The 13577-nt window shown below is 39.0% G+C and overlaps 2 protein-coding genes across 3 annotated transcripts; one reads left to right on the forward strand and one right to left on the reverse strand.

Moving 5' to 3' along the window:
* Positions 1 to 953: 953 nt before the first annotated feature.
* LOC148874436 (pathogenic type III effector avirulence factor Avr AvrRpt-cleavage: cleavage site protein) lies at positions 954 to 3876 on the reverse strand. Of its 2 annotated transcripts, XM_088965447.1 has the most exons (5): positions 2440 to 3876; positions 2190 to 2318; positions 1900 to 2103; positions 1321 to 1533; positions 954 to 1169 (listed from the first exon to the last, which is right to left on the reverse strand). In XM_088965447.1, exons 2-5 carry the CDS (start codon positions 2196 to 2198, stop codon positions 1116 to 1118), a joined length of 480 nt encoding a protein of 159 aa, XP_088821573.1. In that variant the 5' UTR covers positions 2199 to 2318; positions 2440 to 3876; the 3' UTR covers positions 954 to 1115. The 2 variants fall into 2 exon arrangements, with proteins under 2 accessions (XP_088821573.1, XP_088821571.1); XM_088965445.1 differs by having other exon boundaries at positions 2190 to 3876.
* An 8703-nt stretch (positions 3877 to 12579) lies between these two features.
* On the forward strand, positions 12580 to 13245 carry LOC148874437 (uncharacterized). Its single transcript, XM_088961337.1, has one exon. It carries the CDS (start codon positions 12580 to 12582, stop codon positions 13243 to 13245), a length of 666 nt encoding a protein of 221 aa, XP_088817463.1.
* The last annotated feature ends 332 nt before the right edge of the window (positions 13246 to 13577 follow it).

Raw genomic sequence — 13577 nt, forward strand, 5'->3', positions numbered from 1 at the left:
CGACAATGTAGCAAAGGCATTATATACTCGAGTACCTGCTTGGCTGCTTCTTTTCTCCTTTCTTTCTTTCTTTCCTGATAAGCTGTTACTCATCCAGGAGGAGTTCGGGTGCACACATGCACGCCTGAATGCTTTGAATCTCAGGCGCACACGCCTGGTCACCTTTTACCTTTCTATCGCTTTATTTTTAAAGCACCCATGAAGAATATTTGACACTAGAAACCTTATCTGATACTCATGTCTATTCTCCAAGACTCCAAACTAATTGAACCAGTGGGGATTGAAAGCAAATGAAGTGGGTTTTGTCATTTCTGTGGTGTGGATTGATGACCCCATGGAAATGGCAATTCTGATACCTTTATCCATTCCCCACCTGAGTAGAACCAGTGGAGATTCAAAGTAGGTGAAATGGATTTGTCATTTGTGTGGTGTGGATTGATGGTACCGTGGGAATGCAACTCTTTGCCTGTTAAAGCTAAAACACAGTGATCTCAGATTGGTTACTTTTAGAAAGGTTTGCTTTAGACCCATAACGCTAAACTATTCAACTCTTACTTTTTAATTTATTTTTTTTACCTAAATTCTCACCACCCCACTTTCCTGCTATGGTTATTATTAATTAGGTGGTGATAGCTAGACACTGCTGCAACACTTTTTAATGTTTTAACAAACGAGGTAATTTGTTCATTGGTATTTGTGACTTTGAAAGGACCACAATGCATAATTTGAGCATCAAAAACACTTTTCATTTAAGGCTTCTACAAACCCTAATTCCAACATTTGTTGTTTCAGTACAAGAGATTCAAAATGAGACCCATCAGTCTTAGGTAGTGCTGCTGGCTTGGCTTTTGTATAAAAACATTGTAAATTGGGAGAAGTTTATCAAAATGGTATCTGTTATAAAAAAAAAAAAAAGGGAAAATGGTATCTGATGCCAACAAGCACTACGAAAATTAGAACCCAGAACCCATATCTTTTCTCATTCTCCTGTAATTGTAATTGGGCCACAGATAGAATATTGCCCCATTAATGCAACTTAAACAAACAAGCACTTAAAACTCTGTTTCTCTACACAAAGAAATTCCATCAAGCAAATGGCGAAATGCTTTCCTTTTTCACACAACGCAAGTGGGCACTAGACACCTTGAAAAAAACCCAAACATCTTCTTCTGCAAAACACAAAAACAACAAAGAGGAGGAGGAGGAGCCCCATGTAAGCGGATATTGGGATTTTAAGCAACAGAAACTACACACAAAACCCAAGCTCCCAGATAATAATCTCAAATACAATGAAGATTGAAGAGGGGGAGAGGCCTTTACCTTCCTGGGGTAGGAACGGAGGAGCTCAGGTGGAATTTTGTATAAATCTTCATCAACAGCTTTAGGAGCCCTGGGCGGTGGTGGTGGCGGTGGGTGGTGGCGGTGAACGTTAGCTTCTTGATCTTTGCTTGGCGGTCCCGTCACGTCACAGACCCTTCCTTGTTTCTTTGGCTCCTTATCATGCTGCGTATACCGCTTCTCCACTTCCTTTGTCTGCATCATTCATTCCCACAATGTCATTAACTACTTCCATATATCACCCCCGGGCCCCATCCATGCATACATACATGCATTCAATTCACTGACAACGTACACATCAAAGCATTAAATTGTTTCACGGATCGTTGCATGCATTGCATCAATCATGAATCATGATCGATCACATGAAATCATGAATACATACGTATCCGTATTCTACCATTTCAAAATAACAAATACATGAATGATGAATGATTTTTCTTTTTGTAGGAAATTAAGGTAAATAAGAGAATGGATTAAAGGATATAGAAGACTCAAGAGACCCCATTTGATCTTGATAAAATTACATGAAAAATTAATTCCAGAAAACATGAACACTACCTTTCGACGAGAGGCAGCAGTTTTGGGCGGTTTCTTGAGATCATCGTTGCCATAGAAATCACTAACAACGTACAAATCTCGTTCACAGGCGCTGTAGCGGAGCAACCCAGCTTGTCTTGCGGACTCGAAATACTGAGTAATTGGGAGATCATTCGCATAATCCCAGTTCCCAAAAGCGGGAACGTGGCTTCTTTTCCAGTAGTCCTGGACAACAAACAAGAATATGAAAACAAATTACAGAAGAAAACAAGGATAAGGTTCTGGGTTTGTTTGGAAGGGTTAATACTTACAACATCCATTGTTTTTGGTGGTGAATGGTGATGGCGGCAATGTTATTGAAGTGAGAGTGTATCAGAGTGTCTTCTTAAGAAGAGCTGAGCAGAGCCAATACCAAAGAGAGAGTGTCCTTTGCTTTGCTTCTTCAGTAGGTTGTAGGAATTTAGAAAAGCGGAGATTTAAAAAGGTGAGGTTCTGGGGATCCAGGAGCATAAATTCTACCCAATTAAATACACAGCAAGACTAGAGAGGTTGGTAGTATACCAGAATTCTCAGTTTTTTCAAACAGAGTGGTTGCACAAGAGAGAGAGAGAGAGGCTGAGGGACGTAACTTTTTCAACTTTAGCTTTTATAAATGCTTTTGCTTCTTGTCTGTCGCTGACGAGTCCCCCATCTCGATGATCTCTTGCCGGTAAAGAAAGTTTTCTCGAATCTCAAGGTGGAAGGTAATAGCCTTTACCTCCCGTGTACATCAGAGAATATAAAGAAAAGAGAGAGAGAGAGAAGCCGAACCAATGCGGCCGGTCGAGCCAATGACCTGGTATCCACCCTTTGGTAAACCCATCCACGGAGAACAGTTAAACCCCACCTCTATCCAATTTTTCCCATTTCTCTTAAATTCACCTTTACTTTTTAAAACCTTGTGTCAGAGAATTTTTCTTGTCTTTATCATCGTTAATGACCAATAGCAGATGTTGTTCTGTTGTTCAGTTACCCTATTATTTATTCTTAATGATCAAATTAATCCTGATTCTGTTAAATAGTTATTTAATGAGGAAAATAAATAAAAAATAAAAAAGTGCTTTTTTTTTCCTTTTATATTCCTCAAGCTCAAAGGCTAAAACCCAAATTCCCAAAACTGATCATCTCCTAATTCCCAAATCTCAAATGGAGCAAAAAATGATAATATCCTAACTCCCAAAATCTCATATGGAGCCTCAAATCCGAGTTTGTTAGTAATTAAAAAGGTCAGAATAAGTTTAAGAAAAATGGCCAACCGATGGTGACTCAGTTAGTAGGATCTCTGATTCTTCTAAACAAAAACCTAAGAACAAATCTCACTGCCACCAAGTTTAAAGAGTAATGAAAGAAACAGATAAACAGTGAACGAGAGAGGATAATTTAAAATACTTAATTAACAGGAAAGAGAAAAACATGATTAAAAGGGAAATCAAAACCAATCCGGATGAACCGGGTTGACCGGTGTTAAACCGGTCTGACAACAATTAAAAAACATGAGTATGACTAACGGAAAGCAAAGAATATCTAAATCCGGAAAAGCGAGAAGCAAAGTATAGAGACCTTAGCCTTCGCCTGCGATTTGTGTTCCCCTCTCTCTTAACTCTGAATCCTGATTCACCTCGGGGAGTGAATTACTCTGGAATTTTGACTCCAAACTCACCTCGGGCCCCGTGCAAATGACCAAACTACCCTCCATCCTCTCACGGTGTTGATCTCTCTCCAAGTGTCCTCTGCCACAGAGAGAGAGAGAGAGAGAGAGAGAGAGAGAGAGAGGGATCAGAATGACACTCTCAGGCAGGTCAACCGGCAGCAAGCGAAGCGGGGCGGTGGGTGTGTGTGTCTCTCACTCTCTCTCTTACTGACAGACAAGTAGTGGAAGTAGTACTGAGTACTGTCCGACAAGGGAGCGGAGATCGAATTCCGATGGGTCGGAGACTGAGGAGTGAGAAGACTTCCTCTGGTGGATCACGTGATTGCTGGTGGTTTTAATGAATTGGTTTGTCTTTTTCTGTTTGAAGCATGGGTATTTTGGGAAGGAAATTTGGTGATAGGGGTGTAAATTTGTGTCGGGAAATGATTTGACCTTGTGAGATGCAGTCGAGACAGCGTCACTGTGGAGGCACAGGGTAGACTGCGAGTGAGTGACGTTTGGGATACGGTGGTAAAGAGGGAATGGTGAACCTCGCCTCGCCTCGCCTCGCCTCGTACCTTGAACCCTTGATGGGCTCGCATTTAATGGGTTTGGACTTTGGTGTGGACCGATGATGGTCTTCAGTCTTCTGATGAATTGGCTCGATCGGGCTGTCGCAAAATCAATCACTGTCCATCAGTCACCGGCGGCAACATTGCATTCCCAACGCCAACGGGGCTTGCTTGCGTGAGTTGCTTCCACTGCGCAGGATTAGGAGGGCTCGACGTGACTCCTGTTTGGGTTGGGTGGGCTAGACGCCTGCCTGACCCCAACTTGAAGAACCTATCAAAACTGAGTAGGGCTTGCTTGCTCTATAATTGGGCCGGATACTATCGGCCCATTAGCAGTGATGTTGTGTCCGTCTTTCACTGGGAGTTGCAAGTGAAGGGAGGGCTGTGACTGTTGCCGGAGCAGGTGCAGGTGTATTTTAATAGCTGGATCCCTACAGGGTACAGAGTGCCTGTGCCGCAGCCCGCATGAATATACAATGAATTCAATGTACGGTCTATAGAATTCTTCTTATACATGGGGGATACGACAATGGATCCCTGTTGTAAACTTAGTTCAGAATGAGAATGAGTTACAGCTCTACACCTAACACCAATTCCAATAATTTTATCCTCCACATCAACTCTGTCCGTCCACTTCTCATTCTCAATCTCAAAGCTAAGGGTGGTGGTAGTTGACCTTAACAAGGAATTGCCCTCTCCTCTCAACAAAAAACATTCCCATGACCATAAGTCTGGGACCTTGGGACTCATCCCTGCATGAAATGTGCAGACACAGATGTTCCAACGTTTTACTATTGGCTTGATTTTTAATCGGGAGGAAGAGACTTTGGATTGGATTTCTTTACAAGAAATTAAGGTTATGTTTAAATAAATATCTGCGTTTGAATTTTGGGTAGGAATGTAAACGGATCAGATTTTACGATTTGATTATTAGATTGGATGTTAGACCGGGCCTCGGATTTTTGGGTTGTGCTGAACAAAAATGTGATAGAAAATGTTTCAAGGGTTTGCTAAATGTTTCTTTTAAATAAGAGTAATTGATATATATATTGTGCAAGTATTTACCATATATAAGACAAGTATGCATAGGATTATAGGAATGGCAACAAAGTGGCAAATTCAAATATCCTGCCCCATACCCCAGCATCGATAGAAATCCCAGCCCCATCCCTATCTTCATGGAGAATGGGGATCTCCAAATTTACCCTGCCCTATCCCGATCATTACTACTTCCATAAATATATTTAGACACACATATACACGTGAGTCTAAATCTCCTGTCCACGAGAATTCTGCCCACGTTTGCTCATATAACATTGTAGCCACACATGGAGAATATCCCATCCTCTTGTATATAGTATGCAAGGGGAGAAGTTCCCAATTCACACGGTAATGTGTTATGAGTAGACATGGGCAGGAGATCCTACATCCCATACAAGCACTTTGAATTGGAGCATGTTTGAGATTGAGCAGGTGGACAAATACCACACCTTGATTAAAATCTAGAGCCCATGCCAATACTTGCCAGTTGGCAAATAGGAGAGGTAGCTAGGGTCGATACAACATCTTTCTGAATGTTTAAGGAGAAAATAATGCAGGGCACTATTCCTGGGACGCCCATTAATTTGGGGAGCCTGGTCAGTGAAGATTGGCTGCTCACAATCCAAAAGTAGGCCCCAAGCAAGACATCTTTCACTGACGAAAAAGTACGAGCCATGCCCAAACAAAACAGGCTAGCTGTAGATTACACTGCGCACATTGACAAAAATGTTTTGCTCTAACAAAAGCATCTCCTAACAGTAGTTTTGGATCCGGTTGGCTTTTGGTGTGGACAGCCGAGGGGTCTCCGTTGTTCTTAATCACCCAAAGTGTGAACCGATATAAACTATGTTCGTTAAGCCAACGTTCACATGTGATGTGTACATATCGATATGTCTACGTACTTTCCATGCAAGTCTTCTAATTCTCATCTGCCACCCTATGACGGATCTTGTGGAACCACTCAACCTTTGACTCAATCAACAAATCATGGGTTATATATTAATTTTTTTTTTATTTTATATTTTTATTTATTTTTAATAATAATAATAATAATAATTTTCATTTATCACACTTTTATTTTTAATAAAATCAATATATATTTTTAGAGATATATCCACTTTTTACAGTCTTGTTATTTTGATTTTTGACATTATAAATAAACCTGTTTGACCAAAATGGTTGCATTGCTAATCAACCAATGGTAAAATCGGTTCTATTTATTTTTATAAACAATGTTTTATTGGTAATTTGCGCAAGTATACAGTATAGGGATATTTACAGGGAGGTGCTCTCTACTTTTGGATGTAGTGGCACTTAAAAGGCCTTCAGTTTTGCTTCGGACAACGAGGGTCCTATATATTCAAAAATCAACACTTAAGTCCAACCATTAGCATTCCATAGTTATTTGGAGCAAATGATATCATGTATATTTTATGAAATCGTTTTGCCCTTTCTTTTATTGAGTCTCTAAAATCTTAACAAGAATGACTGTTCAGTCCATCGTTAGAATTCTTAGTTTCATCGTACAATTAGGATAGGTGTCAGCTCGGAATTGATACCAATACACGGGCGGGTATTGGTGTTTAGTGTGAAAGTGCTTGACATTTTGAATTGTTGAAAATCTATAGTAAAATTCAGAATTCTATGGTGTGTTGCAGTGTACTTTTCTGAAATCCTAATTCTTAATCCTTTTATTCTCATTTTCTTTTTAGGGTTGAACAAACAAGGAATTGAAGCAACATGATGATTTGCACATTAATGATGTCCATTTCTATCATTTTACAATTTTATTTTTATTCTCTCAGCTACTCAAACCACGAATGAGCATTTTGATAACTTTGCCACTCACCGTAAAATTGACTATTGAAAATACCTCCCTATAATTTTCCTTTATATTTACATGTAAAATGTGCCAATCTTACTGTCTCTATTCTTGCTTTCAATCTCTTCTTCTCAGTGTGGTTGCATGATCATGTCAGATTTATTAAGGGTTCTTTTAATTCATAGTCGGAATTGGAGTCAAAATCCTCTAGAATCAGAATCAAAATGGTCCATTTCCATAATGTGTTTGGTTCATATAGAAATGAGAATGGGAATTAGAATCAGCACGAATGAGATTTCATTCCCAAGAGAGGGGTAGAAAATGGTCATTCCCTCAAATGGGGGAATGCCGTTCCAGCAAAAATGAGAATGGGATTTCAATTCTGCCCAACCAAACAGTTGGAATCAGAATAATCCATTGATTCTGATTCCAAAATCCTATTCCCACGAACCAAACAGGGACTAATTACTACTCTTCGGTAAGATTTCTCTCATGTAGCCACTGGTTGGGTAATGAAAGTAGGCTTTCTTCAGATAATATATATATATATATTCTCAAATTTCCAAGGACAAAACATCAGACAAACGATTCCATTTTATGAGCGCTGGGATCCACGATGGGATGATTGCCAACTTGTACATGATATGGGCCAAAAATCAGTACAGATAGAAGAGTCTAATAATTTCATTTCAGTACATTAGTTTTATCGTCGTTGCCAAATTTTTCTTAAATTTAAAATGTAAAGTTTCAGAGAGTTTTCCAAATCATCAAAGAAAAAACAAACCAAATCAAATGCCTGAAATAATCTGACTACTGATTTTTGCTACATCCATTGGTGCCAATTTCATTTGACTTGACATAAATGCACAGAAGTGCAAATGAACTGTGTAAATCCTTGTTTAATTTTGCTTAGGATTTGACTTTGTTTGGTTTGTTTGTAAGAAGATAAAGAAGTAAAATGATGTAGTCCTCAAATTTTATGAAAGTGAATGCAGAAAAGAGGAAGGCTGTTTGTTTGGAGAGAGTAAGGTAGAAAGCAAATGATGTGGCCTCTACTTTATATGAGATAGAATTAAAATCGGTGGAATTGATGCATAATTTGCATTGCTAATGGGTGTAATTGAGGCAAAAAGAGCAAATATTGCATAAGGTAGGAGTACAAATCATAAACACAAATAAACAGATCCGAAACTGAACTGGGTGAAAAATTTGTATCTGGTTCAGATTTACATTGCAAAGTGCAAACAGATGGAGCCTTGTAGCTAAGGCATCTAGTCCATTTTGTCCAACTGAAGAGTTACAACAAAAAATAAAAAGGAAATTAGCATAAAAGATCAAATTTAGAAAAACTTGCCAAGAATGCTTCTACATTAATCGTTTTGGAAAATAAAGAATGAAAAAAATGAGAAATTAGGAAAATGCCAACAAACAGCTCCACATACACTTCTATTGAAGATATATAGTTGCTGTTTCTGTTAAGGCTCTCTTTGTTTGCGGTACAAATCCAAACCAGAAGTAAGATTAAACTCGGTTCAGATTTTTATGTGTAGGTTACTATGATTTTCACCCCTACCTAATGCAGAATTGCACTCTTTGTCTTATTTTCACACATTGGCAGTACAAATTTTGCATATTAAAAATTAAAGAAAAACTTTGAAACAAAAAAAAAAAAAAAACTAAGGCTCAGTTTAGGAGTATAAATACAAATATGTACAGTATAAATACATACAAAATATAAAATTTTGCAATCAACATATTTTTATTTGTAACCCTTCCAAATGGAGCTAAAGATCTGTTTGGAAGGAGCACAAATATAGGGCAATGCCATTTTACTTCCACTTTTACTCCTAAAAAAAGAGCTGAAAGAAAAGTGAATCTAAATTTTTACTCAGCTCACCTACACTCCCATATGGAGCCTATGGCTTTGTTTTTCACCAGAAATCCAAGCTGATGCAAAATTTGCATCTAGTTCAGACTTAAATGTGTTTGTAACTATAATTTGCATCCTTATTTGATGTAAAGTTTGTATTCATTGGTAGAATTAAATTTTCATCTCAGAAACCATTGATTTATATATGCATCAAATTGTTTTTAATTCCATATATGTGGGATGCAAACACCCTGTCCTCCAAGCTTTAAACCACTAGCCCGTTTTCATAGAAAATAACAAAGGCTGTATTTGCAAAAAATGCAAATAAGTGTAAATGCAAATATGTAGAGTGTAAAAGGATTCATATAAAGTGCAAAATTAAGTTACTTTGCATTGATAATTTTACACTCTATTTGCATTATTTTCAAACGCAGCAAAAAAAAAACAGAAAATTGAAGAAAACTTCTTAAGGAATTCCTTCAACATTCTATTTGTCGTAGTTCTATCAAACCAAACACAGCTTTTAAGGCTCACCTTTCCATTTGATGCCAAGAACCTCAAAAGAAGCATTTCAATGTGTGGGGTATACTCCACATGAGCCCATTAGAGGCCCATTTTCCTGAGCTAAGTATATATCTATGACATGACAATTGACAACGTAACTTAAAAGTCTTAAATAATGATGCCAAATTTTCTCATTTTTCCAAAAATTATGTTCTTTCCACATAAAAACCAAATAGTAGCCACTCGTCTGCATCATTTAGTAGATTGCAAGAACATTAATGATGCAAGAAACAGAGAAACCCTATAATTTCTATTTTATTTCAAGCCCGGGCTACGTCTGGTAAAAAAAATCCAGAGAGTCCAAATCAGTTGTCAATCAGTCATTTGACTTCTGCCTCTTTCAATAATTCATCTCTCAAGCGCCAGCTAAATCAACAGCTCAACGCTCCCACATCACATGGGCCATCTGTGTTTTCAATTTTCATTGTTCAGTTCTTCTTATATTTATATAAAAGAATATTTATTATTTTATTATATAGATGTAAAATAACTTTAAAAGATAAAATTAAAATTCTTTTATATTTTTGTAACGCTTTAAAAGAGTGGAATGATTGAAGGGTTCAGTGATCCAGTGCCAAAATGATTTCCTATTTGCAGCCCAAAATCTGACAACATTGATTTCAACACCAACACCAGATGGATATAGAGCTGATGTGATTGGCGTTTGACATTCTGTTGATCATTGAGTGACTAATTGTATAGAGCTAATGTTAGATTGACCCTGATACGCTACTAAATCATCATGTGTATTTGATCGAATTCGGATCACCATCTATCCAATTCGAGAAGAATCGTTTCAATATATAATATGTATATTTATATAAATATATGTATAGTATATATATATATATATATATATATATAATATGTTATTTATTTATAATTAAAAAATACTTGTATTTTTTTTATTTTTCATTTTTTGAATTTGTACATTTTATTTTTTAGTAATTTATTAATTTTTAAAGAAAATAAGTTGGATTGGATTGGATATGGAGATCCAATTTATTGATAGGATTCGAATTGAGATCGAGGTCCATCAAATCTGATCGGATCTTCGGATCAAATCATATCCACCATGAATAATGTCAGATTGGATTCGAATTACCTTGATTCGAATTGAATCAGATATGTTTGCATCCCTAGCTGCAATATGTTGTGGGGAGCACTATGGGAAGGTTTTTTTGGGAGGACAGCCTGTTTAAGTGTCTAACCATTGGTGGAGATGGAAGCCAAACCCAGAACAAATTGAGTATGGATCACTTGCCAACAAAATATGTTTCGACATCTGATGGAGGACCAGCTCAACAACCAGCGATAGTCCATGCCTCTCACGCCTAGAGAGTCCTTACGTGATCCAACAAGCCCAGGATAATGTCGACAGCTCACATATCCAACCTACATTGGATGATGGTGGCTATCGGACGGTGGACGCCAAGTCCAATTCCTAGTTGTTTTAGTTGTTTTACTTTCCTAGTTATTCTACAAGACTACCAGTATGTATTATAAATAGTTATGTTCTGAGTTTAACGAGACACACAAGAATTTCTTTATTCTCTTCTTTCTCTTCTAAGGCTCTACGCCTAGTTCTTTTCGTGAGGCTTCAAGTCTGAAGCCGATTCGATCGTCCGGGTGCTTCTATAGTTAGCCTAGTCGAGTGCGTCACGCTATGTCAGGTGGTATCAGAGCGGGAGTTCGCCCAGTCAGATGGCCAATCAAGATGGTAGTAGTCGCAACCAACCCAGTGACGGAGATCAGGGGTTACAAGCTGTTTGGAGAGCAATCGAAGAGCAGCGTACAACCACTCGTAACATTGAGCAACAGTTGGCAGAGATCGATGGACAACTATAGACTTTGTTACGAGAGGATGTTCCAAGGAATAGGGATCACGCATTGCACCAAGCCGGAGGAGACAACCACGGTAGACCAATCATCGATCCTATACCTAGGAACCCTATTATTGATGATGATAGCGACGAGGAGCTAGAGTTCAGCGTTGCTCCAGTTATTCCTGGTGATGGTAGAAACGGTAGGAATTGGCGAAATCCTAGCAATTTTAATCACCGTCGGAACAATGATGAATTTAAACTCAAGGTGGATATTCTGACTTTTAGTGGAGATCTGGACATAGAGGACCTTCTAGATTGGATCACCGAGGTCAACCGTTTCTTTGAGTACATGGAGATCCCAAAAGGAAGAATGGTAAAATTAGTAGCGTTTCGACTGAAGGGAGGAGCATCTATCTGGTGGGAATGAATGAGGGGGACTCGGATCAGAGAAGGAAGAGGTCCAGTTCGAACATGGAGGCGTATGAAGCAATTAATAAGAGGTAGGTTTTTACCTCCTGATTATGAGCAGTATATGTTTGAGTCATATCAACGATGTGCGTAGGGAACAAGAAGCGTGAACGAGTACACCTCAGAATTTTTGAGATTGGCTTAATAGAACCAGTTATCAGAAAGTGACGATCAACAGGCAACCCATTATTTGAGTGGTCTGAGACCCGCTATCCGAGATAAGATTGGTGTCCAAATGGTTCTGAGCATGCAGGAAGCAAGGAACTTAGCCTGAAGGCTGAGTTAATGTTCCAAGAGAGGACCCGAGCTGATAACTATTGACGGTATAGTGGGAGTGACAACATGCCAGCAGTAGTCGACAAGGGCAAGCCAACCCAAGGAGCACAACCCTCCCACCCATTGAATGTAGCTAACACTAGTAAGGCCGCCACGGGAGGAAACACTCGAGGTAATACTACAAACCTTCCTAAAGTCGTTAATCCCTATACAAAACCTGCTCCTTTTAAGTGCTTCAAGTGCAATGAAGTGCGGCATAGGTCTAGTGACTGTCCCAGAAGAAAGGCAGTTAACATGGTGGAAAGGGATGAGGAAGAAGTGTGTGTCGATGAAGTATATTGTGGACCCGATGGGGAGGATGAAGAAGGTACCTATGAGCATGAAGAATACACGTGTGTAGTGAGGAAGCTAATGCTATCTCAGAGAAGCAAAGATACCACACAATGACACTGGATTGTTTTGCACCAGGTGTACTGTACAAGGTAAGCTATTTGAATTAATTATTGATAGCGACAGTTAGGAAAATATTATCTGTAGGGATGTGGTACAAAAATTGCAATGACTTCTTGAGAGACACCCGAACCCTTACACGAATGGGTGGATCAAGGAAGTTGGGGGGTGTACGTGCGGAGGAACACTGCAAGGTTCCATTCTCTATTAGTAAGTACACTGATGAGGTTTATTGTGATATTGTGGATATGGATGCTTGCCATATTTTGCTTGGTAGGCCTTGGCAGTTTGATACAGATGCCAAGCACCTGGGTAGGAAGAACACATACCAGCTCGAGAAAGAGGGTGTGCGCTATACACTATTACCCATGGCAGAAAAGAACCAACCCAAGGCTTCAAAGGCAGAAGAAAGAAATTTTCTTACCATAACCGATCGTCACTCTGAGTTTGTAAGAGAATGTAAGGATACCCACAAGGTCTACTTGTTGGTGGTAAAGGGAGAAAGCGTGAGTGAATCACTAGGGGAGAACAAAATCCCAGTGGAAGTGCAGGGATTGCTCGACGAATTTCATGATGTAGTTCCTGACGAGTTACCTAATGAGCTCCCACCCATGCGAGATATCAAGCATCACATTGATTTTGTTCCTGGTGCTAGCCTTCATAATCTGCCACACTACAGGATGAACCCTAAAGACAACGAGATTTTATGGGAGAAGGTTGAAGAATTGTTAAGAAAGGGTCATATCCAGGTCAACATGAGTCCATGTGCAGTACCAGCATTATTAACACCTAAGAAAGATGGGAGTTAGAGGATGTGTGTTGACAGCATAGCAATCAACAAAATCACTATTGGCTACAAGTTTCCCATTCTCAGGCTGGACGACATGCTCGATCAACTTGATGGGGCTGTGGTCCTTTCCAAAATCGATCTCAGGAGTGGTTACCATCAGATCAGAATCCGTCCCGGAGATGAATGGAAGACAGCTTTCAAGACCAGAGATGGATTGTTCGAATGGTTAGTCATGCCTTTTGGACTAACTAACGCACCCAACACCTTCATGAGACTGATGAATCAGGTACTACGCCCTTTCATTGGTAAATTTGTTGTGGTATATTTTGATGATATCTTGATTTGCAGCAA

Source organism: Nelumbo lutea, chromosome 1 (assembly GCF_056320005.1).
Source record: "Nelumbo lutea isolate HS-2025 chromosome 1, American lotus-T2T, whole genome shotgun sequence".
NCBI lineage: Eukaryota > Viridiplantae > Streptophyta > Magnoliopsida > Proteales > Nelumbonaceae > Nelumbo > Nelumbo lutea.

Excerpts from the sequence above, each read along its gene's own strand:
- LOC148874436 (XM_088965447.1), bottom strand. Across the intron at positions 1,534-1,899 it reads CTGCTGCCTCTCGTCGAAAG|ACAAAGGAAGTGGAGAAGCG; the intron begins GTAGTGTTCATG and ends TGAATGATGCAG. Across the intron at positions 1,170-1,320 it reads TCCGTTCCTACCCCAGGAAG|AAGAAGATGTTTGGGTTTTT; the intron begins GTAAAGGCCTCT and ends TGTGTTTTGCAG.
- LOC148874437 (XM_088961337.1), top strand. The coding sequence starts at position 12,580 with ATGGGTGGATCAAGGAAGTTGGGGGGTGTACGTGCGGAGGAACACTGC.